This window comes from Canis lupus, chromosome 6, assembly GCF_003254725.2.
Source record: "Canis lupus dingo isolate Sandy chromosome 6, ASM325472v2, whole genome shotgun sequence".
Taxonomy (NCBI): domain Eukaryota; kingdom Metazoa; phylum Chordata; class Mammalia; order Carnivora; family Canidae; genus Canis; species Canis lupus.
The window spans coordinates 27,901,340-27,926,821 of NC_064248.1; the positions used below are offsets into that span (position 1 = coordinate 27,901,340).

Consider the following 25,482-nt stretch of genomic DNA (forward strand, 5'->3'; position numbering starts at 1 on the left):
CCAGAGAACTTGTCAGAAATGCAGTTCTTGGAGGGCGCCTGGGTGGCTCAATGGTTGAGCTTCTGCCTTTGGCTCAAGTCGTGATTCCTAGGTGTGATCCTGGGTTCCTGGGATCAAGTCCTGCATCAGGCCCGCTGCAGGGAGCCTGCTTCTCCCTCTGCCTATGTCTCTGCCTCTCTCTCTCTGTCTCTCTAAAATAAAATAATTAGAATAGAATAGAATGCAGTTCTCAGATCTCACTCTGGATTGACTACATCAGAAACCCCAGCGGTGGGGCCCCATGATTCCTAGGTGTGATCCTGGGTTCCTAGGATCAAGTCTTGCATCAGGCTCGCTGCAGGGAGCCTGCTTCTCCCTCTGCCTATGTCTCTGCCTCTCTCTCTCTCTCTCTCTCTCTCTCACTGTGTCTCTCTAAAATAAAATAATGAATAGAATAGAATAGAATAGAATGGAATGGAACGGAATGGAATGCAGTTCTCAGATCTCACCCTGGCTTGACTACATCAAAAACCCCAGCGGTGGGGCCCCGTGATGTTTTAACAAATCTTCCAGGTGATTCTGAGGCACGTTCAAGTTTGAGAAACACAGGCTTAATACTTGGTAACCATTGACAATCAGTCCCTGAGCCTGCAGCGATGAGCAGTGGGCAGAGCACGGAAGGACTGATCAACCACAGTGCAGCACTAAAGAGCCGGCAGCATCTGCAGGTGAGGTCTCTAACTGGTCTCGGGGCCGGCTCCTCCCACCTCCTCCCTCAGCACCTAGAGAGCTCGCTGATTGGTAGGATCCCTCCGGACCGTCACCACCCACCCAATCCGGGAGGGCGAAAACTGAAAGGGGCGGGACTGAGCAGCGCGAGAGGGGCGCGCCTATTGGCTGTAGACCGGCGCTGCGCGTGCGCACAGCCGACGCGCGCCCGTGACTGCCGGTTGAAAGATGGCGACTGTCGCGGAGCTGAAGGCTGGTGAGTTCGAGTGGGCGGTGTGCAGGGTGAACCGCGCCTGGTCTTCCTCCCGTGAAGAGGATGGGCTGGAAGGAGAGCGCGCGGAACACAGAGTTAGCCTTTCCGGGGGTCGCTGCGCGGCGTCAGGGCCCGCAAGGCGTCCGGCTGGCGTGGCGGCCGCTGCGCCGGGGGCGGGGGGAGGGGTCCTGGGGGAGAGAAGCGGTTGCTCGGGACCAGCTGGGCGGGTCCCAGGTGCGCCGTCGAGCCGAGGAGATGCTGCGCGACCCGCAGGTTCCCGAGAGGTCTGCAGTCCTGCTCGGTGGGCCTCCGGCGCTTTTGTCGGAGCCCTGTCGGGCCGAGGCTCTGGGCTGCCCCTTTCGTCGGGGGCTGAGGATTTCGTCCCCCTCCGTGATCGGGCCTCGGCGCGACCCCGAACCATTAGCTTACCTGTCTCACCGAAGCCTTGCCGCACCCTGCGGGTTGGGTCCCGGTCCCCGTCGGGAAGGCCTGCCCTGGCCACGCTCCTGTGGTTTTTGTTTTTTGTCCTCCCGCCCCCCTCCCCCCAGCAAGAGTTCCGCAAAGGTGCGAGTCATCGAGCGGGATGGTGTTTGCGCACCGTTGGTTTTTAAACTTTTTTTTTTTTAAGGTTTATTTGTTTACTTATGATAGAGACACACAGAGAGAGGCAGAGACACAGGCAGAGGGAGAAGCAGGCTCCACGCCGGGAGCCCGACGTGGGACTCGATCCCGGGACTCCAGGATCGCGCCCTGGGTCAAAGGCAGGCGCTAAACCGCCGCGCCACCCGGGGATCCCCGCACCGTTGGTTTTAACCGAGGTGTCCAAGCAGCGAACAGTAGTCGGAGGCGAGAAGCGACCGAGCCTTCCGTGTCAGGCCCTGCCCAGCCCCCCTGTGTTACCCAGTGGAGTCTGTGTGACACCCTAGGCCTGTGTAGGTCGTGAGAAATGAAGGTGCAGGGAGTTGCAATAGCTCGCGCCAAGTAACCGAGCTAGAAAGAGGCAGTGCGAGGCAGTGCGTGAGAACCTGGGTTTGCTCCCCCAGCTCTCCCCACCTCCCGGAGCTCCACGTCTTCATCCCTGGGTCATACTGCTACCCGATTAAGAACACTAGTTCCGGTTTTCAGGGACCTTAAATGAGCTCTTAATGAGTCATTTTTTTTAGAAAAGATTTTATTTATTTATTCATTCATAAGAGGCAGAGACACAGTCTGAGGGAGAAGCAGGCTCCCTGCAAGGAGCCCCCATGGGGGACTCAATCCCAGGTCTCCAGGATCACGCCCTGGGCCCAAGGCAGCAGATGCTCAACCGCTGGGCCACTCAGGTGCCCCTAAAAAGGTCATTCTTAAATACCTAGTGAGGAGGGGTTGAATCTCTTTTGAGGGTAGAGTTCAGTAAGCATTGATACAAATGTGTATTTGGGGCATTGGGCTCATGAATGGTCATAAAAAAAGGCATGCCTTTATCCACAAGGAATAGTCTTTTAAGTGAATCCGAGCACCCTCTCTGCACGAAATCCATAACACGTGTAAATCAGAGGATTTTTTTTGTTTTTTTTTTTCTTTTTTATTGGTGTTCAATTTGCCAACATATAGCATAACACCCAGTGCTCATCCCACCAAGTGCCCCACTCAGTGCCCATCACCCAGTCACCCCAAACCCCCACGCCCACCTCCCCTTCCACCACCCCTTGTTCATTTCCCAGAGTTAGGTGTCTCTCATGTTTTGTCACCTTCACTGTAAATCAGAGGATTTAAAGATGCTTTGGGATATCAGGCCAGGTTAAGAACCTCTTTTTTTTTTTTTAAAGATTGCATTTATTTATTCATTAGACACAGAGGGAGGCAGAGGGAGAAGCAGGCTCCCTGCAGGCAGCCTGATGCAGAACTCCATCCTAGAACCCTGGGATCAGGATCTGAGCCAAAGGCAGAAAAAGCTCAACCACCGAGCCATCCAGGCATCCCAAGAACCTCTTTCTGAAGTTGTTGCTAGGGTACAGAGTTTTAAGCATAGTTAGAGAAAGTTTAAGACTCAGTTGGTATGCAACCTGAAAAGAAAATGTAATAGGAGATTAGGAGTGTCCTATGCAGATATATCCCTACATGTATCCTTTTATGTTTTTTTCTTCTGCATTTCCCACTTCAGAATATGCTGTGTGTTCCAGAGAAACTTTGTTTTTTTTTTAAGATTTTATTTATTTATTTATTCATGAGAGACAGAGTGAGGCAGAGACACAGGCAAAGGGAGAAGCAGGCTCCATGCAGGAGCCTGATGTGGGACTCGATCCGGGATCCCCAGGATCATACCCCCGGCCAAAGGTGGCGCTAAAACGCTGAACCACTGGGGCTGCCCCCAGAGAAACTTCTTGAAAATTTATTTCCCACTCAATCATTTTACATTGTATGGGCTTTTACCTTTTTCTTTTTCCTTAAAGAGGGGCAAGTGGGAAGGAGCAGAGGGAGAGGGAGAAAGAGAATCTTGAGTAGGCTCCATCCCCACTGTAGAGCCCAATGCAAGGCTGCATCTCAGGACCCTGAGATCATAACCTGAGCTGAAATCAAGAGTCTGGTCCTTAACCAACTGAGCCACCTGAGTGCCCCTGGGCTTTTACCTTTTTAAACATTTTCACATTTTCCACCTCACTTGGTTCTGCCTCTGAGATGTAGGACTCCGTATGTTGCAGAGGGCAGCTGAGGCATAAGCTGGTGATGACACAGGATAGGCTTCCTAATTCCAGCTTCATTAATTCTCATTTCTCTGCTGAGTTTGAGGTTATGTTGCATGCAAATTCAGAGTAATTGGGGGATCTCTGGGTGGCTCAGCGGTTTAGCGCCTGCGTTTGGCCCAGGGTGTGATCCTGGAGTCCCCGGATTGAGTCCTGTGTTGGGCTCCCGGCATGGAGCCTGCTTCTCCCTCTGCCTGTGTCTCTGCCTCTCTCTTTCTCTCCATGTCTATCATGAATAAATAAATAAATAAATCTTTAAAAAAAAATTCAGAGTAACTGGGACAGGATCCTGGCCAGCGGAAGAAAATCTCTTCCATCTAATTTCCAAAGATGGAGTTAAAGAAGCGCATTTGGTTATGATCCCAAGAATATGATAAGGCTGGACCTTCCTTTTATGGGCCTGTTACAATGTCTGATTGGGTGATAACTGTACTTGCATACCTGCCCAAAAGGTTGAGGGGATGATTTAAAAACAAGGGGCAAGAAAGGTTAAAGTTTAGTCTACACAGTGTCTCTGTAATCATATGGCCCAGGTTTTTGTTATGTATTAAAGCTTATGGGGGTTTTATGTTTATGCCTATGTGGATAAGCTCCTTGGGCCCTATTTATGAATTTTTCTTTATTTTGGTGCCTTTGGCAGAGTGCAGTACAGTAGTAAAATATGTTTATTACACCAATAATATACAGCAATGTATTATGCTCCCAGGTAGCATTTATTGAGCTTTTACTATGTTCTAATCACTGTGCATGAGACATATTGATTGTCTAGGTTTGTTATTTAGCCGTTAGGGACAGTGTGAAAAAAGAAGGTCCTAGACCACTGCAAGGAATGATACCAATTCAGTTCTCTGCCCCAGTGTCCATACCAGTATTTATAGTTAAATGTCATTATCACAGCTGATATTGTAATATAACCCTTGCTCATCAAGAGGTTAGTTTACATTCAGCGTATAGATCCCAGATTCCTTAAAATGGCAGTGGTATAGCCATGTGTTAGATTTCATTTAGGCTTAAAATTTCCAAATCCTACTGTTTTTTGTTTTTTGGGGTTTTTTTTTTGGAAGTTAACTCATAAGTGTCTTTAAAAAGCAAACAAAACCCAAAGAAAAACCTTTTTGTTCAGAATAGGCCATCCCCCAAGGATTCTGGATATCAAAGGTTTTTATCAAAAGACAACAAATTCCTTATGGGATGCACTTGATGTCTTTAATCATCTTTCTAGACCAGAGGTTTTTAGTGACACAGAACCTGTCTGCAGTGATTAACGCTCCTGAAAATATAGGAGACAGTGTAAATTTCAGGCCCCGGTAAGCTAAGTACATTCTGTGCTCCCTTTTTGTTCCTCACTGAAGATGTATACCAGACCATAGCTTCCTACAGTGATGATTTTGGAAAAATAAACTTGAATTTGATTAAATATATTGAAATAGCAAATCATTGCAACTTGAGAACTTTATTTTTTATTACAAACAGGATATAATTGGATAACTTCCATTCAGCATATTGTTTAGATCAAAACAATGGCTATTAGGCCATTTACCTTTTAAACATTTTTCTTCAAAGTATACCTAAGAATGACCAAATTTATTCTGCATTAATGTTTTATATTTAACAGTTTTAAAGGACACCTTGGAGAAAAGGGGAGTATTGGGGCATTTAAAAGCAAGGATCCGAGCTGAAGTATTCAATGCCCTAGATGATGAAAGTGAACCCCGACCACCATTGTCTCATGAAAACCTTATAATTAATGAACTAATTCGGGAATATCTTGAATTCAACAAATATAAGTATACAGCATCTGTCCTCATGTCAGGTAAGAGGTCATTATTACTTGCCTGAAACAAAAATCTGCTTTTTCCTTTCCTCAATTCTCAGGAAATATTTAGGCTGAAAATCTTTTTTTTTTTTTTTTTTTTTTTTAAGATTTTATTTAATCATGAGAGACACACAGAGAGAGGCAGAGACACAGGCAGAGGGAGAAGCAGGATCCATGCAGGGAGCCCGATGTCGGACTCGATCCTGGGACTCTGGAATCACGCTCTGAGCCGAAGGCAGACCCCCTCAGCTCAACCACTGAGCCACCTAGGCCGCTAGGCTGAAAATCTAATTCCATTACCATACAGTATTGTTCAAGTGGCTGGGACATAAAAATCTCCTGAGCTCTTTCCATAACTTGAATACATTCTCATGGGGCTTATTGTTTTGTAAGGGAAAATAAATACCTAAACACTTAAACTCATGTGTACTTTGAAAAATCATTTGTATTCCTGATTCTGAAAATTAAAAGTGATTTACACTTTATCTTGTGTGCTGCCAGCTTTTTCTATGTAGATGCTTTAAAAATACACAGTTTTGGGGGATCGGTTGGTTAAGCATCTAACTCTTGATCTCAGCTCAGGTCTTGATCTTATGGTTCTGAGTTCAATGCTGGGCATGGAGGCTACTTTAAAATTAAGAATACACACAGTTTTGATGTGTATATTATTTATTAAAAATATGAAAGGTTGGAGATAAAACTTCAAAATATTGCTAATATTGTAGGTTAGGGATATATAGAAATGTGTGTAAAAGCATGGTATTTTAAAACAGTTGTGAACTGGGGTGCCTGTCTGGCTCAGTCAGTTGAGCATCCAACTCTTGGTCTCAGCTCAGCTTTTGATCTCAGGGCTGTGGGTTTGAGCCCCAAGTTGGGCTCTGCACTCAGTGTGGGACCTAATTAAAAAGGATCAGGAAGGTAAACGCCAACTCACTACAGCAATAGGAGGGAGAGAAATGTTGGGGAGTTAAAATACACTTATCTCATTCTATTTCTCATTTTATTTCGGTTAAAATACACTTATTTTATTTCTGAAGAAAGAAAGAACTGGAGGGAATGCATAGTAGTGAAGTTAGATTTTCATCTGCACTGGAGGGAGACACGGGACTGGAACGATGACTTTAATTTTTATTAATCTGTGTTTTAAGACTATCTCTTGCCTCATCAATGAAAAGAAACCATGAATTCGATTTTGGAAGAGAGAATAAATTCTTTGTGATGTTGGAACTTTTCCATTTAATAGATTTTTTTAATTAATATTCTAGATCTTTTATTTAATGTTAAGCATGATACCTTAACTGAGTAAAGACTGGTGATTTTTTTTTTAAAGATTTTATTTATTTATTTATTTATTCATGAGAGATGCAGAGAGAGAGAGAGAGAGAGAGAGGCAGAGACACAGGCAGAGGGAGAAGCAGGCTCCATGCAGGGAGCCCGACGTGGGACTCCATCACGGGGACTCCAGGATCACAACCTGGGCTGAAGGCAGTGCTAAACCACTGAGCCACCCAGGCTGCCCAAAACCGGTGATTTTTAGAGGTCTAAGAATCTTCGTATTAGCCCCCACTTTCCTTAGTTAGAGATGGGTGTATAATACTATTAATACTCAGAAAAGAAGAACATTATGAAAATATAATGAATTAGGTCTTGGACCTGGGCTTCCCTAGAATAAAAAGTAGTCACAATAGTCAAGTTTCATGTTAGGTGTCTTGGCTTTTTTAAAAAACTGAGGTGTAATTAATAATGCATTATACCTTTTTTAGTATACAGTTCTATGGATTTTACCAAATGCATACAGTTGTGTAACTACCACCTCAGTTAAAATCACAATATAGATATTTTTATCACCTCAAAACATTCTCTCTGCCCTGTTGTAGTTAACTTCTTCAGCTACCAACCCCTAGCAACCACTGATCTGTTGTTTTCTGTTCCTAATATTTGCCTTTTCCAGAATGTCCTGTAAATGAGCCCATTCAGGTTGTAGCCTTTTGAGTCCGCTTCCTTTCACTTAGCATAATGCATTTGAGATTTAGCTGTGTTGGTTTTTTCCCCCTGAATAGCATTCCTTTGTATGGCTGTGCCGATTTATCTATTATCAGTTGATGGTCAGTTGTTTATAGTTTTTGGCAATTATCAATCAGCTGCCCTAAATTTCACACACAGGTTTTTGTGTGAAGGTAAGCTTTCATTTCTCTTGAGTAAGGAGGTAAGAGTGGGATTGCAGTTGTTTGTGATTAAGAACATGCTCACCTTTATAAGAAACGGCTCAGCTGTTTTCCAAAGTGGCTGTACCATTTTGCTCTGCTACTAGCAAAGCAAAGTATGAGAGTATCCAGTTGCCTTGTATCCCTGCCAGCACTTCATATTTGGGTTAATTTTACTTTTAGAATTATTGCTACCAAATAAATATTGTTCCTGTCCTGTATTTAACTTGTGGGCTTCTCAAAAAAAAAAAAAAAAAGGCCTTCTGAAGTCCATTATGCAGAAGCAGTATGTTCCCAACAAAAAATTGGGGGATTTAAAAAATGAATTTATGTTAAATCCTGTTAAGTTATATATATAACGGGCAGCCCTGGTGGCTCAGTGGTTTAGCGCCATCTTCAGCCCAGGGCATGGTCCTGGGGACTCGGGATCAAGTCCCACATCAGGCTCCCTGCATGGAGCCTGCTTCTCCCTCTGCCTGTGTCTCTGCCTCTCTCTCTGTATCTCTCATGAATAAATAAATAAAATCTTTTAAAAAAATAGTTATATGTATAACAAAATGATACTTTGAAAATCATAAAATCACATAGATGTGCCTTGGAATGTGCCATTATCACCCTCCCAAAATCTGAAAAGTCTGTATACCTGGTAAGTGGTTCTTATCAAAATCATATGTGCTTTTTAGAAGAATAAAGACTTATACAATTTTTATTCCAGAATCTGGTCAACCTGTAGTTCCATTGGACAGACCATTTCTTATCCGTGAACTAAATGCATTTGAAGAATCAAAGGATGATACAATGTAAGCTTTTTTAAATAAAATTTTTTTAAATAAAAACGTAAAAATAAGTTTTTAGTTATTACTATTTTGTAGTCCTAATCATGTATTAGTGGCTTTATTTCATTTTAATTGAGCAGGAATTTATTTGGTTCGAGTGTGTGTCTAACACTGCACCAAATCCAAATAAGACAAGGCATCTGCTCTTGAGCTAGAATTCCCATAGTTCCAGAGGACCGAACCTCTGTCTTGCTAAGTAAGGGTCACTCTTCTTGGCTTCTTGATGCATCCTTTTTTGTCTTCTCAGGCTTTGCTCTATCAGTTGTTTTTTTTCTCACGTCAAACTCTTCTGATTATTTCAACTCTTCTGATTATTTCCTCCATTTCAACCTAGGAATATACTCAGATCTAAAAAAATACCGGTCAAATCGTTTTTACCACTGAACTTAGTGATAACCAGCCATCTGCTTTCATTTTGTTTCTCTCCCCTCTTTTGCCTTCTGTGCATATCAAAAATTCTTCCCTCACCATTTATACTGAAACTGTGCTCTTGAAAAGAAGGGTGACTACTTTCAGGTAGTTTCTTAGTTCTTTTCCTCCCTCAAGGTCGCTCAAACTTTTTCCAGAGGATCCTTGAATGGCGCACACACACACACACACAAATACAATTGTACCTAGGAGGCCAGGGGACATAGCTCAAAACAGCCCTTTCCTGGCAAGAATTTTCTTTGAAGTCTTATGTTTTCTCTTTCTGAAAATTTCTTGAATTTTTTCTTTCTGCTTCATGGTATAATTATCTGTTTTACCTTACAAATGCTATAAATGACATACCAATTAGATTGAAATCTCCCGCAAATCTTTATACCGTTAATAATCCAGAATCATATGCCCCCTTTATCCTGTGCTTTGTCCTAAGTCCCTGGCACCAAGGTGGGTATACATCTGTATTTCCAGTTTAAGAAACTCAATTTTGCTTGAGTTTCTGTAGCATTTTGTAATAGTGACTGTTGCCTCTTAAGATACTTTTTGTCACTTGTCTTTTTTGACCCTTTACTGTCTAGGTTTTCCCTTCCCTAATAGTGTTCTCAGTTTCTTCTTTGGCTCGTTTAGGGTTCCCTTAGATCGTGAGCAGTCTCCAGGTTTTGTCCTCCTTCTCCCCTTGCCCACTTTTCCAAGTATGCCTGAGTCTTTAATGATGCCTCTATGTTGGTGACTCTATTTTTTTTTTCTTTTTTTGAGATTTATTCATGAGAGAGAGAGAGTGGCAGAGACACAGGCAGAGGGAGAAGCAGGCTCCATACAGGGAGCCAGATGTGGGACTCGATCCCAGGTCTTCAGGATCACGCCCTGAGCTGAAGGCGGTGCTAAACTGCTGAGCCACCCAGGCTGCCCAGTGTCTTTAAACCCAACAGACACCCTGAAGTGTGGGCCCACATTTCTGCTGGCATCTCAAACTCCGTGTGTCCAAAATCTAAATGTGTTATTTTCACCTCCTTAAACCCACCTTGTGTGTTCCTTATCTAGCCATTAGGGTCTTAAACTCGGAGTCTACTTCCATCTGTGGCTCTTTCCCCTCTCTCTACCAGTCACCTTGTGGGTTCCGTCACTTCTGCTTCACAGTGTTCCCTGTCCCTTCCCACTGCCCTGCACTGTTTAGAAGCCATCTGTCTGCTTTGTCTGTCTCTAGGCACTTTCTTTCCAACTTACCTTCATACTGCCAACAGTTTGCTTTCTGAAAGGCAGTTACTGCTCTGTTTAAAACATTTCTGCTATAGGACTGCCTGAGTGGTTCAGTCGGCTAAGCGTCTGACTCTTAATCTCAGTTCAGGTCTTGAGTACAAAGCCCCCACTGGGCTCCATGCTGGGTGTGGAGTCTACATTCAAAACAAAACAAAACCCCTCCATTGTAAACTTTTCAGATTTTGGAAAGTAACATGGATTGTATAGTTGAAATTTGCTAAGAGAGTAGAACTTAAATGTTTTTTCATCCATGAAAGTAGCACACACAAAAGTAAATGGGTGAGGTGATGGGTATGTTAAGTCAATGAGAGGAATTCCTTTACAGTGTGTGTGTATATGTATATCAGATCATCGTGTGGTACACTTTAAAAACCTTATAATTTTATTTCTCAGTTATACCTCAGTAAAGCTGGGAGAAAAAAGGTAATATGGCAAGTATACCAAATACTAGGTGTATGTGCCAGTGTGAACATACAGTGACTCCATAAATATACTGATAGTTTTTCAGGGAAGCTTAAGAATTTTCACAGAGTACAATAAAAATATATAATAGCCCTGGTTAGGTCCAGCCATGCTACCAACAGTTTGTGCCAAATTTATGAAGAAAACTAGTTTTCAGAGTTTTTGTGTTTCAGCATTGCAAATAAGGTAATTATAAAGCCGAACTTTAAAAAAATCTTTTTTTAACTTTTATTTTATTTTATTTATTTTTAAAAAATTTTTATTTTTATTTATTTATCATGGTCACACACAGAGAGAGAGAGAGAGAGGGGGGCAGAGACACAGGCAGAGGGAAAAGCAGGCTCCATGCACCGGGAGCCCGACGTGGGATTCGATCCCGGGTCTCCAGGATCGCACCCTGGGCCAAAGGCAGGTGCCAAACCGCTGTGCCACCCAGGGATCCCTGAACTTTTATTTAAAAAAAAATCTTAATATCCATGAATTCATGGATTAAACATGTAAGCTATGTATTTTCTAATAACATTAAAAAGTATCTGAGTCTTAAAAATTTTTAATGTTAAAACTTCATTGATGTTAATTTAAGAACAAAATTGTTGAAACTTAAAAATCTTCTTGAACCTGTTAGCTCATTGGGAAACATGGGTTTAAAATTAAATGAAAAGACAGATCTTACATTCCTGGTTATGAGAGTTACAATGTAAGATATATTCCTTTCATAAGAGTTGGGCATCTTAAATAGAGAAACCTACTTTCCTGCTTTCCTCATGATCTGGAGAAGTTGGCATGCAAGCAGTTATTGCTGCCTAACTGAGTGCCCCAGAATTTGGTAGCTTGAAACAATCATTTATTATCTGTAGTAGGTCAGGAATCTCAGGGCGCTTCTGATGCTCAGCATTTCTCTGGAGATTCCAGTTACAATGTAGCCAGGGAGGCCCTGGTCTGAAGGCCTGGCTAGGGCTGCAGGATCCCCTTCTGTGTGGCTTGCTCCCACGAGACCATTCCTTCCACGTGTACCTTTCCCTGGGACAGCTTGAGCGTCCTCATGACATGGCACAGACTTCCCCAGAGAGAAGGCATGGAGGAGACCACAGTGCACAGTGCTTTATGACCTAGTCTTGGAAGCTGCACAGCACTGTCACTGAATACCTTATTTGGTTCATAGAAGTGACTTGAGCCCACACTCCAGGGGAGGGCAGTTAGGTTCCACTGTGTGAAGAGAAAGGCATGTCCTACTTTAATCTATCACGTCAACTAATAAATATCTCAAAAAAAAAAAAAAATCCGTGAAATTGTATCTTCAGTGATGAGATTAGAAACGAAAACATTTCTGTAGTACCTGTCTTCATTGTCAGCAGGTAGCTTCCCTTTCTGCAGGGGGACTAATAGAAATCACCAGCAGCATATTGTCGTGAGAAGAATATAGGACTTGGGGTTCAAGTAGAAAGTTTGTTTACTTACTAAGGAATCTCTAAATCTTCCCTGAGCTGTGGTATTCTCATTTATCCACAAAGTGAAGATAAAATGGAGAGAGGTTAGAGTATTTTGTAAAATGTAAAAGTAGCTTTTTTAATGGGCCCTGCCTCCCAAAAAATAGCTTGTTAAATATCAATTCTAACCCAACTGCTGAATAGCTAACATTCATAATACCATTTAATATGTGCCAGGCACAGTTCTAAACACTTGATATTTATTGGCTCATTTGGTCCACAGCAACCCTTGAAGGTAAGGGCTACGCTTATTCTCATTTATAGAGGAAGAAACATGGAGAAGGCTGGGGACATGAAGAATCTTGCTGAGGTCAAGTGCTGAATCCAGGATTTTAACCTAGACAGTCTGGCTTTGCCCATATGTGATCTTTAGGCAAGGATCTATTCCTCTACTTAGTGTTTACTGAATACTTGTTGTGTATCTATCAGATAGTGCTAGGCACTGGAAAATCTTCCACTGGACTTTGAAAGTCGAAAAGCAGAATTCCTGTGTATTGATGACACTGTGTTTCAGTTTGGGTGATGTTTACATAGTTAACATGGGTTCTCTGGGTTTTTAAATTGTCTTTCAACTTAAATGGTACTCTTATATTTTAAAAAGCTCAAAGAGTTTGCGATTTGGATAGTAACCGTGCATCTTCTTTCTTTTAAGTTTTGAAAATTACGTGGCCATTTTGGTGGCAGAGGAAGCCTTAAAGAATAGAGGTTTTAAGCTTTTCCTGTATCTGCAATTTTAATTGATTTTGGTTTTCTTCCTGCTACAGACCTCTTTTATATGGAATTTTAGCTCATTTTTTACACAGAACGAAGGATGACCTCCAAAATCCATTCCTGAGAGGGTCTTCACTTCAGCCTCCAAACCCAAATCTTGGTGGACAGCCTAGCAGAAGAAAGCAAAGGGGTATGAATTTCCTGAGATTCATCATTTAGCTGTCAGCAAGCATTTGTTCTTCTTTTGTTTAAAAAAAAATCTTTTAAGATTTTTAAGTAATGCACATACCCAACATGGGGCTTGGACCCCACAACCCCAAGATCAGGAGTCACACGCTTCACTCACTGAGCCAGCCAGGTGCCGCAAGTATTGTTTTGTTCTTAAATATCTTTCTCTCAGGAATAGTTTTTCCTGAGCTTTTGAGTTATAGTTTAATTCTACTTCCATCTAATAAAGTTTGAGTCTGTGTTACTTATTCTTCAAGAAACAAAATGCTTTTTGGAAGGAGAATCTTGGGATGGGAGAGTGGACAAAATTCTTAGGCACTCTTTCTATGCTAAAATATGGAAAAACCTGATTTTCACAGAGATTTGTACTCTTTTGGAGCAGCTTAGATCATTAGCATACTGAAGAAATAGCCTTTTATCAAGTCATCACTTTTCCCCCTTCAAGACTGAAGAAAGGCAAGATTACTGAGTACAGATAGAGAAGTCACAGGTGTCTATATCCTTTGCATTCTTAGGGTACTGTTTGTGAAAGACTGACAGTTACCTACAACTAAATTCCTAGGAGCATAGCCCCTGTTGTTTTCAGAATGTTTACTCTTTAATGAGCTTTCATTTGTTTTGATCACATCAGCAATAGGATCTCAGTTTGATCATCTGAACTGAATGGTTTATAGCTCCTTCCCAACCTTGGTAGATTTAATCTCTTTCTCAGAAGGACAGTCAGAGCTGGGGCTCGGGCATCAGATTAGCAGAGCAAATCTAAATCTTAAAGAACGTTGAAATAAACTTACAGGAAACATCTAGAATACAAATTGCCTCTCGTAGTTTTTTTTCTTTAAAGATTTTATTTATTTATTCATGAGAGACACACAGAAAGAGGCAGAGACACAGGCAAAGGGAGAAGCAGACTCTCCCCAGGGAGCCCGACATGGGACTTGATCCCAGGACCCTGAGCTGAAGGCAGATGCTCAGCCACTGAGCCCCCCAGGCGTCCCACCTCTGTTAGTTTTCATAAACTGCTGTGAGCAGTACTGATCACGTTAAATATTTGCTGTGTCTCCTAAGATCTGATATTGAAGTATTTGTGAAGCAAGGTGACCACCTTTGGAGGTTATTTCTGATTTCACTAGGAGCTGTTCATTTCTGTATCTTAGAATGCTGAGCTGATGGAGCATTGAAAAAGAAATCATTCCTGCCTCCTTACCCAGCAGTTGAGAAAACCAGGACTGAGAGGTTGTAACTCCTCTGAAGCTTGCAGCTGATCATTTTTAACCAAATCAGCACCTCCAAGTGCTATTCCTATACACTTTTCCCATTAAAGAATGTAAAGAAGTTTTCCTAGTTCCCTTTTCAGGGCTTGGTGCCTACTATTTGACGAGTACTTAAAAAGCAAAACAAAACACACAAGTGCATGAGTCAATCTCTAAACATTCACATCATACAGTGTAGAATTCCCTTGACTCTCTTCCCTCCTGTCTGTCCCTAACTCCCCAGTCTCTGTCCCTCCCGTGGAAGGTCCCTGTCAGCAGCTGGGAGGGTGGGATCGCCTTCCAGACTCATTTTGGCGCATGTAGATTTATACATATTGCTGCTCTCTGTGTTCTCCTGCCATTCACTTTGTTTTCACTTGTCTTGTCGAAGTGTGTAGAGCTTCTTTGACCTCATTCTTAACTTGGTATATTATGGCATAGTATTGCTAATCATCCTCTACTGATGTACTTTTATATTCTTAATTGTTCGCTTTTACCATATTGCAGTGTAGAGTTACTTCTTCGTCCACACAAGTATTTCTCTGGTGTGGACACCCTAGAAGTACAATTGGTGGTTCAAAGCCTGTGCCCATTAAAAAATGTAGTAGAGGGCAGCCCAGGTGGCTCAGCGGTTTAGCGCCGCCTTCGGCCCAGGTTGTGATCCTGGAGACCCAGGATCGAGTCCCACGTCGGGCTCCCTGCATGGAGCCTGCTTCTTCCTCTGCGTGTGTCTCTCATGAATAAATAAATTAAAATCTTTAAAAAAAAAAACAAAAACGTAGTAGATACTGTCTCATTCCCCTCCAAAAAGGCTTTACCAATTTACATGCCCACCAAGAATAAATGATAATACCAGCATCTCTATTTAATTGCCACCAGGGGATATTGTACATGTGAACACTTGCTAGCATGGCAAACCCATGACTTGGGTTCTTTCAGTTCTATAAGGAAAAATAACATCTTGAGAAATCACTTTCCTGGCTTGTAAGCTCTTTATTTTTATTTGTTTATTTTCAGGTGTACAATATAGTAATTCAGCACCCCACTGGCGTGCTTATCACCAGAAGTGCCCTCCTTAACCCCCATCACCTATTTACCCCATCCACCCCCCACCTCCTCTCTGGGAACCGTCTGTGTGTTCTCTAGAGTTCAGTGTTTTTTTTATTTGTCTTTTTTCTTCCTTTGTTCATTTGTTTTTTAAATTCCATGTGTGAGTGACATCATTGGTATTTGTCTTTCCCTGACTTACTTTGCTTGGCATGATACCCTCTAGCTCTATCCATGTCCTTGCATGGCTTGTAAACATAATCAATCTCATTCATGGCTAATGACTTATAACAAAGTTACAAGTAACAGAGTATTTATTTCTTAACTCAGTTCTATTCTTTTGAGATGTGGGTCACAGAATAGCTAGTGGTAGCTTTACACTGAGGAGGTGGGAGGGCTGGTGTGGGGGGAGAGAGGGGAAGAAAAAGGGAGACAAAGGGTGAGGGAGGAGAGTGCATTAGTTGCTCTGGGGCCTTCAGAGACATCAGAGAATCCAGGTTAGTAGAACTGTGGGTGTGTGTTCGGTGGAAAGCTCCATGCCAGGCTCAGAGGTGAGGAGGACTGCTGCACTAACAGAAGAATAGGGATTTTGGTAATTATTTTTCTTGACCTTCAGAAATTTTCTTGATAACAATGAACTCTTTGTGCAATGATTTGTGAAGAATTGCCAGCCAAAAATGGCATTTTGTCCCAGTAACACACTTCAGCATTTACTTTCTCAATTCTAGCTTAGTGTTTGATAGAAACACGTTTTATTTGACAACATTGAAAGGTTACAAAGATCTTAAAATAATTATTCAGATTACAATAACCTGATTTCTACAGAAGCTCATCCAGCTGAAATACAAAACACTAAAATGAAATCATCTTTTCTGTGAACCTGTCTAAAGCATGCCAACGGGAAAACTCTTCTTTTATCGAAGTGCTGAAAAAAATGAACCGGGCTTATGTAGGCACACATGCCTTTGGGATGGTAACCAGTTGATTAGTGCTGCTGCTGTTAGAGCTTAAAATATTAGAGGCAAAGTAGTTCTTGCAATAATTAAAAGATCAGGTATCTCGTAAAAGAGAAAATCATTATCAGCGCAACTTTAATACACTTCTATGAAGCCCATGAATAACATACTTCTTAATACTGCTTTTCTAGAAAACTTAAAATGGTTATTATGGTCTCAGGGTATTGTTAATTTTGTTCTGTCCAACAAAGCTGCCTAAAACTGAGGGGGATAGTCCTCTGTGACCCAGACCTACAGTCTCCATTCTTTATGAGGGCGATCAGCTGCTGTGGCCCGGCCAGGCAGGATGTAGAAGCAGATTGTCTTTAGAATTAGAAAATCCTAATGTGTGGGAAATATCAGAAAGGGAGACAGAACGTAAAGACTGCTAACTCTGGGAAACGAACTAGGGGTGGTAGAAGGGGAGGAGGGCGGGGGGTGGGAGTGAATGGGTGACGGGCACTGGGAGTTATTCTGTATGTTGGTAAATTGAACACCAATAAAAAATAAATAAAAAAAAAAAGAATTAGAAAATCCAGTATGTTTTTGGTGCTAAAGCTGGATGTTTCTAACAACTGTCTAAATTTGTGTTCTTTTTCTCCTGTCATCAAAATCATAAAAAATGGGTTTTTCCATTGTAAAAGTGTCTTCGGAATATTTTCAGGTTTCCACAATTTCTCAGAATTTAGCTTTGCCTTGCATTTTTGTTGGATTTGGCTAGTAAATCTCTTCAGGTTCTTTTAATTCAGGGTACTTCTGCCCTCTACCCCTTGCTCCTCCCTATGACAAAAGAAATTCAGCAAAAGTGACTAGGGCCTCTTCTATTGTCAGAGCACAGGGGGTGGTCACAGGGGCTCTGGGCTTTTCCAAACTCTCAGGGACCTTTATTGTGTCTTTGCTTGAAGAACATTTTCTATAGTTTCTTGGATACTTTTCTGATTTGGGTTAGGAAAATGTAAACTCTGCTAGTTTGTTTTGTTTTGCCACAAGATGGTGCTGCTAGAGGCATTTCTATTTGAAGATAGAGTTTTTTTGTTTTTTTTTTTCCTCCTTTCTTTTTAGTTGAAGAACTTTGGCATCCCTCAAAATGCTAATTGAACACTCTGTCCTTTCTCATGGATTCCATTCCATACGTATCATGTGAGAGAAGTTTATAACTGCTCCTTACACTTGGGTTTACTCCAAGGTGCTCTCTATTCCTTTAAAAACATTTTAGAGGGGCGCTCGGGTGGCTCAATCTGCTCCCAGGGTCCTGGGATTGAGCCCTGTGTAGGGCTCCCCACTCAGCAGAGAGTCTGCTTCTCCCTCTCCCTTTGTACCCTCACTTTCTTGCTCTTTCTTAAATACATAAATAAAATCTTAAAGAGAAAACACTTGAGAGTGAGTCTTTAGTACTAAACGTTTCTGATTTCTTCAGTAATGTTTTAAAAATGGTGAGTTGATTTCATTGTCCTAAACCACCTAAAGAACTCATACAATATTAAATATGTAACATCTGAAAATATATGTAGATATGTCTGCACACTGCCTACTTTGACTTGGAATAAGTACTGACATTTATTTCTGTTCATTTCAGATGACCACTTACAAAAAGAGAAGGGGAACAGTACTAATATGGAAGATCCTCTTGTTTCTCAAGCAGTGAAGAGATGACCTTTCCATTCGGGTCATCTTTTGTCTTAAAATTGTATGTATTAAAAGAAAAAAAATTGTGTGTATTAAGTAATGTATTTATTCTCCCAACATTACCAAAATATATCACTAATATTTGTAGAAAATCGGGTTTCTGCAAAACATTTAGCCCACTACATTTGTGAGTAAAAGCTAACTCTGTCATCTAGCTTGTTGGATTTGACTCGAAAGAAAATGCATTGTTTCTTTAGAAAGAATTTTAAAGGTTTTTAAATTTGTGAGAACTGGAAGGACTTTTTAGTACCCTGTATATTCTCCAAAAAAACAAGATTCAGGTCTTTATAGCCATATGCTCTGCCCTTTAACAAGATTACATTGATTACATTTCCTTCAGGCTGGAATTATATGGATTTGTAGAAAAATTCATTTATGTTTTTAAAAAGCATTTGAAAGAACATTAAAGCCAGAAAAAATGAATTCCTATGTAGTTTGATTTTTTTTGTTGTTTACGATTAGTGATTTTTCAGATAACCATTTATAATTTGGTTTGAATATCTGAATTACCATCTAAATTTGAACTTCTAAACTAGGTAACAATGTACTTTTTCTTTCCTTAGACCATTTTGGCTCCTACTGGAAGATTTAATTAAAAGGTAGAGGGGGAAATAATTCTTTTAATTTTGCTGTAAGTAAAACAAAGAGTTTATTTTATTATACAAAGAATGTGGAATAAGCATGAAGAGACAGGCTTTAGGAGAAATACCAGAAAGCACCTTTTAAAGGATAGCTTTGTTTAGCCTCCATGTGGCCCTCAGCTGTGCAATTACAAGATGAGCTATGAAAGAGCTAGTCCCTACCTATCTGGACTCTAAATCTCATGACATGTCAATTTTTTATTCTTGAGATAGAAAAATGGTAAGAGTTCTTGCTGTGCTATCTTTAAAATGCTATTTGATATTTACTACAACATTTTTATAACGTGGAGTCTACAGACTAATGTCCCTAACAACAGCTATTATAATAGCCCTTGATTGGCAAAAGTCATAAAGTATATTCAGACGGAACTTGAATGTTTTCCACAGGACAGGTGAGAAGGGCTGTCAATAGCAAAATTGGCATTCCCTTCAGGGTGTTGATTCTGTGCTGTCTTTGGAAATTATTGAAACTTTTGAGTTTATGTTTGGTGTTGGTTGGTCCTTACAGATTAACCAGGAATTTTTACTTGAATGAAGAAAATTATTAAAGAAATCCCCTTAAGCCATACTTTACAAGTCAGAGGATTTTTGAGAGGCCCAATTGATGACCTAGAATTACATATATAGATGTAGAAGTGTACTATAAGGGCTCATTTCCTTTTTTTAAATTAAATCTGTAGTATCTGATAACAATTATGAATTCCATTGTATTATATGTGGGAATATAAATATCTGAATTCTCAGAGGACTTGGTTTTCATCCAAGGATGTTGGCAGTGGATGCTAAGTTTACCTCAGGAATTAGAACCATGCAGGATTAGATTTTTAAAAAATGCTGGAGTTTATAATGCTGATCACTGATATAAAATCATCACAATAGAAGCTAAACAGAATTGTCACATGTAGTCCATAGTGCTTGTATGCATTACTCTGTAACTCGTTTGTACCTAGGCAACTTTTATACTTTGAATGTATTATTTAATAAAAAAAACAAGCAACTCACCTTTGTGCAGTGAGTGTTATACCTATGACTCTTCTGTCATCAGGAGGTGAACACCAGGACAGGTGGCTCCCCAGACCTTCCTTCAGGATCTCTAGTGGCCTCGTTGTTGGAGGGTGTAGAGAGGTGGAGGGAGGGGAACTTTTCCTGGTGGGTGTGCACTCAGTATCAGCCACGTCACCCTGCAGTGGTTACTCTTCATCCAGGAGGCTGATGGTATCAGTCTCTGGGGGAAAAGTAATCTAGGGGGGGGCATTTAGGGGCTCAAAACATATTTAGTAGTATGTTTTTATATTTGGAAAAGAGAAAACCACCTATTTTCAAAACAGATTTTTATGATTTCCATAAAGGACCTTAGGTTGAAAAGTCTGCTCTAGAAATTTTTATACTCAGGATTTTTGAATGGCGTCAATTAATTTATAAGCCAGTCATTGAAAAAGTTACGTTGGCTGAGACATTAAAAAAAAACTAAGAGAAAGACAAGACAAATATAAATGACACATCAAACTATTCTCATAAACTAAATCAGTACATCATGCTGGTGGTTTTCCTGGGGTTGTCGGGAGAAGTTGTCATCCAGAAATACGGAGAAGTTTTAGGAGAAGACTTGGATTTACAGAAAAACAGGATGAGAATTGGAACTGAAGAGGGACTTAGGGAAAGTGGAAATATAAAACTTGGGCAGTCTGAAAACCAAGCAGGAGCAGAGGTGACGTTAGAAGATGATAAATTTAGCTTAGCATATATGTTTGCACAGAGTAAACTGATAGCTTTATAATTATGTGCAAGAACGCAATTGTATACGACTCACATGCCTGTGTGATTATATAACATTTGATGTGTTCTTTTAACCTAAAGCCAAGTGTACTTGAAGGATTAACATTGTGAGAATATGCCTTTAAAGGCATTTGGGACAATGCTTCCTGGCCACTTGGTATTTGAGTTTTGTTAACAACCATTCTGCAAGGATTGCATGGTCTTTTGTTTGTTTGTTTGTAACAAAACGTAAAACTACTTTTTTCAAAAAAAAAGACCTTTTAAAAAATACATTTATTTATTAGAGCAAGCAAGGGAGGGGCAGAAGGAGAAGCAGGAGAATCAGGAGAAGCAAACTCCTTCAATGTGGGGAGGAACACCCTGGGTCCAGGACCCAGGACCCTTGGGTCAGATATTTATCCAACTGAGCCACCCAGGCACCCCCGAAAAATAGACTATTTTTGAAAGCAACCTTAGGTTCACTGCGAAGTTGAGTATAAGGTACAGAGAATTTCTGTATACCTCCTATCCCTCCCCCCACACACTCACAGCAGGACCCCCAATGGGAGTGGCACATTTGTTCCAATCAGTGGACCTACACGGACACATCACGAACACCCAAAGTCCATAGTTTACATCAGGGTTCATTTCCGGTGCTGTTCACTGTGTGTTTGAACAAATATATAATGACACGTATCCACCACTGTAGTACCGCACAGAGTATTTTCACTGCCCTAAAAACCTTCTGATCGGCCTGTCCATCCCTCTAGCCCCTCAGCCTCTGGCAACCACAGACGTCTTCATTGTCTTCATGGTTTTACCTTTCCCAGAATGACACATAGTTGGAATCCTACAGGATGTGGTCTTTTCAGACTGTCGTCTTTCACTTAGTAATATGCACCTAAGATTCCTCTGGGTCTTTTCACGGCTTGAGAGCTCGTTCGTTTTTAGCACCAAATGATACTCCATCACCTCAGTTTCCCACAGATTGTCCACTTGCCTCCTGAATAGCAGCTTGGTTGCTCCCAGGTTTTGACAACTCTGGGTAAAGCTGCTTTAAACATCCCAAGTGCAGGCTTTGGCATGGATGAAAGCTTTCAACTCATTTGGGTAAAATCTTGAGTATGATCTGCTGGTTCATATGTTAAGAATATGTTTAATTTTGTAAGACACTGTAAAACTAGAGAATTTTAGAGTCCTTCCCAATGGAGGGTAGGGAATCTGGAGTTAACCAACACCAGAGTTGGAAATTGATGCAGGAAAGAGCATTGCAGGTCACTATGCCATACCAGCTTGACCTGGAGAAGTGTGGAGCTCTCATGCGTGAAACAGGAGTGACTTTGTGCAAGAGAGATGGAGCCAAGCCGGGCCTGTGGCCAGGAATGATGTCCCTTCATTCACAAGAAGGCACAGTCCTGCGCAAATCTTGAGCTGGAAGACTTGAGTGGTGATAATACACCTCTTTAAATAATGAGATTGTGAAACACAGGCAGAAGTAAACCATGCTTGGGCCCAATCTTTGATATTATTAAAAACTGGAGGGAATCATATTTTGGAGCTTTTTGAAGCCGATAGCAAACACAAAGCTATTTGACAAAGAGGAGAAGACTCCAAGAGAGAAATTAACCCTCTGCCATCCTGTTTCATGAGTTCATGGAAACTCCCATTACACAGCACCTCACTGAAAAGACAAGCCAAGGAAACTTACTGGACAGTTCTTGAAGTAACACTTTTTAAAAGTATTTTTTCCCCCTAGATCTTAGAATAACCGGCTTTTTGAGCCATCAGAAATAAAACAGACATTTGACTTCATCAGTGTAACAATGCACTTTTGAAGACGAACAACTGAGCTTCTGCACTGCACAGATGTTTAATGAATGACTGTTATGTCCACATACGGTCTCCGAGCACTTGTAGAATGTACCAGAAAGGTATGGAATACTTTATATAAGGCCTTCCCGTGCATCATCATGTTTGACAACTCAGGAAGGTGGTTGAAGCAAAAATTCTGTCCATCTGTGCTCCTCCTTGAGAAGACACAGGCTCCATTCCCTGACTGTCCTGGGGCTTCAGGTCTGGTGCCTCGCAGACCACGTGTAAATCTCAGACATGTAAACCTCCCATCTACTCAACACAGACTCCAGCAGACATGTGGGGTTGGAATTCCTGCTCCAGCACTAGCGAGCTATGCTACCTTGGCTTGCTCCTTAATTCACCAACCTGCTTTGTCAACCACAGAATGGGAAAAAAATATTTTTTAAGTACCTATTTCATAGGGTTGTTCTAAGGAAGAGGAGAGAGAAGGCAGGAAAATTCAGTGTTCGTTATAAAGCCTCCATTTATTAATAATTGCTTATAAGGCTGGCTCTGGTTAAGCATCTGCCTTTGGGTCAGGTCGTAATCCTGGGGTCCTGGGATCGAGTCCCACGTAGGGCTCCTCGCATGGAGCCTGCTTTTCAATCTTCCTGTGTCTCTGCCTCTCTCTGTGTGTCTCTCATGAGTAAATACAAATCTTAAAAGAAAAAAAATTGCCAACAAGTGCGATTCCGACGGCCTGCTCTGGGTTCTTTCCAGAACGGGAAGGTGGTAGTGAACTTCACTTTTCCCCTTCCATCACCCTCCACTCCGCACCACGTCTATACCAACGCAGGGACAATTTCCACTCCTTTTACAGCGTGGACAGTAAAAGGCACGTGGAGTACAGCTTATCCATCATTTTCTGAAGAGCTTTTCCCTAGCTCTGCAATCTGCTGAACTCGAGCAGTTCCTGCCTCTGCCTTAGGCCCGTGGGGTGTTTTCAGGGGTGCAACAGCGGGAGAGCTTGACATTGGAAGCAGACCAAGAGGGTCTGAGATGCTGAGCCTGCAGGAGGGACGGGCTGTCCCTCACCATCACGCACCCAAGGCCTACTTGGTTTCCTCGGGTGAGAATACCAACAGCAAGCAGCACAATATGTTCATTTCGTGCGGATCATCTCACCGACTGTTTACAAACAGCCAGGTAGGGAAACTGAGTCCCAGAGTATTTAAGTGACTGGCCCATGGTGGAACAGCCAGAAAGTGGCACCAGCCACTCGCCTCAGAGACCTGTCTTTAGCCTCTAAGCCAATTCACCCCGGGAAGGCATTTCCCTTTCAAATCTCTCTGGAAGTGAGTCATGGCAACGGGTGGGCCTGGGCAAATCTCTGCACACCTCCAGGACCTCAGTGTTCTCGTCTGCAAAGTGGGGGTATGAATACAGGTCCCCCCCTTCTGATCTGGCACCGGGGGTAGTGGACCTAGCGCACAGAGCCCGGCAGGGGTCTTCCCGCCTCCTCTGAGCCTGTCCCCGCGCGGCCTGTCGCAGCCACGGGAGGCGCCCCCCCCCGCCCCCCCCCCCCCCCCGCACCCCGGGCCCGCCGCGCCGGGAGGCCGCTCGGCACCATATTTAGTCAGGGGGAGCGGGCAGCCCGGGCTGGTATGCGGCGCTGGGAATTCCTGCAGGAAGGAGCCCGCGCCTGCCCTTTTTGGGTTGTCGCCCGCCCTGCGCCCCCCGCCGCGCCCTGGAGGGAGGACCGGCCGGGAACCGGAGCCCGTGCGGGGCGGGGCGGGGCGGGGCGGGGCGGGGGCGGCGGGAGCGGGGCGCGCGGGTCCCCGGCTGGCGCGGGGCCAGCCCACCGCCTCGGCTTCCTTTTATGGCCTGTGTGCGTGCGGGCGACAGGGCCCGGGGAGAGACCTGGAGCCAGAGACACGGGGCCGCAGATAGAGACACGGGGGAGAGACTCGGGGCAGGGAGATAGAGACCCAGGGGCAAGAGAGAGAGGGAGCCCCAGGGGAGAGGTAGAGGGAGACACAGGGGAGAGACATGGGGCCAGAGACAGAGGGAGACACAGGGGAGAGACATGGGGCAGGAGATAGAAGGAGACACAGGGGCCAGAGACAGAGGGAGATGTCCAGGAGAGACATGGGGCCAGAGACAGAGAGAGACTTTGGACAAAGTGAGAGAGTGACAGAGATATACAGAGTGACTGGAAGACAAAGCCTGATGCAGATACACTGCATCGGAAGGAAGGACGGGAGAGAGAGAGACAGACCAACAGACGCAGGGGGAGGAGGGGAGAGAGAGGTCCTCAGAAAGAGGGGAGGCAGGGGTGAAGTTTTAAGCAGCTTCTTCATTTGCAAGAATTTCTTGGGCGGGGGAGCAGCGCTTGGGAACTCGCAAGGGCGGGGTCTCACCCACTTTCTCTTTGGACCCTGACAGCACCTTGCAAGTTGCATGAAGCACCCTCCCCAACACACGCACCCATTTTTCAGCGCAGACACTGAGGCTCAGAGCAGGGAGGTGGCTGGCCTGAGGCCAGGCCGTGGCCCGATGGCGCTTCCAGACCTGAAGTCACAGCAGCGGGGTTGCTTTTGTTTTGCTTTTGTTTGTTTGTTGCTAGTGGGTGGAAGTGGCGCAAACTGGAAAGAGTTAAAACTTCCCCTTCCCGGACAGTTCCCCGCCGTCGGGGGCTTCTGCCCGCACTTGGCAAAGTTCACAAAATCCCCTTTCTCTTCCCTTCCTGCAGCGCCGGGGCCCCCTCTCCAGCCCGTGGGAGGCGAATACAATGGGGACTGGGGCGGGGGCTCACAGTTCCGGCCCCCACAACCCCCACCCGGCCGTGGGGAGGAGGCGGGAAGAATCCGTGATCCCCCCCCAGACGCGGGGTGACTGTCCCCGGGCGGAGGCGGGGTGAGAGACACCTGCCCCAGGCTTCCGCGGGGAGCGCCACGCCCCCGCGCCCCCCATGCGCCTCTCTCTCCCCGCGCCCCCCCGCGCACCCGCAGCACCCTCCCCGCGCCCCCCCGCGCACCCGCAGCGCCCTCCCCGCGCCCCACATGCGCCTCTCTCCCTGCGCCCCCCCGCGCCCCTCCTTGAGCCTCTCTCCCTGCGCCCCCCCGCGCACCCGCAGCGCCCTCCCCGCGCCCCCCATGCGCCTCTCTCCCTGCGCCCCCCCCCGCGCACCCGCAGCGCCCTCCCCG

General features: G+C 43.6%; 1 protein-coding gene across 3 annotated transcripts; it reads left to right on the forward strand.

The window, feature by feature from the left end:
- Positions 1–866: 866 nt before the first annotated feature.
- Positions 867–19,728, forward strand: CEP20 (centrosomal protein 20). 3 transcript variants are annotated; one of them, XM_025416414.2, is made up of 5 exons: positions 867–964; positions 5,300–5,497; positions 8,420–8,504; positions 12,934–13,070; positions 17,977–19,728. In XM_025416414.2, exons 1-5 carry the CDS (start codon positions 937–939, stop codon positions 18,051–18,053), a joined length of 525 nt encoding a protein of 174 aa, XP_025272199.1. In that variant the 5' UTR covers positions 867–936; the 3' UTR covers positions 18,054–19,728. The 3 variants fall into 3 exon arrangements, with proteins under 3 accessions (XP_025272199.1, XP_035573375.1, XP_025272200.1); XM_035717482.1 differs by having other exon boundaries at positions 12,973–13,070; XM_025416415.2 differs by lacking the exon at positions 5,300–5,497 and having other exon boundaries at positions 900–964.
- The last annotated feature ends 5,754 nt before the right edge of the window (positions 19,729–25,482 follow it).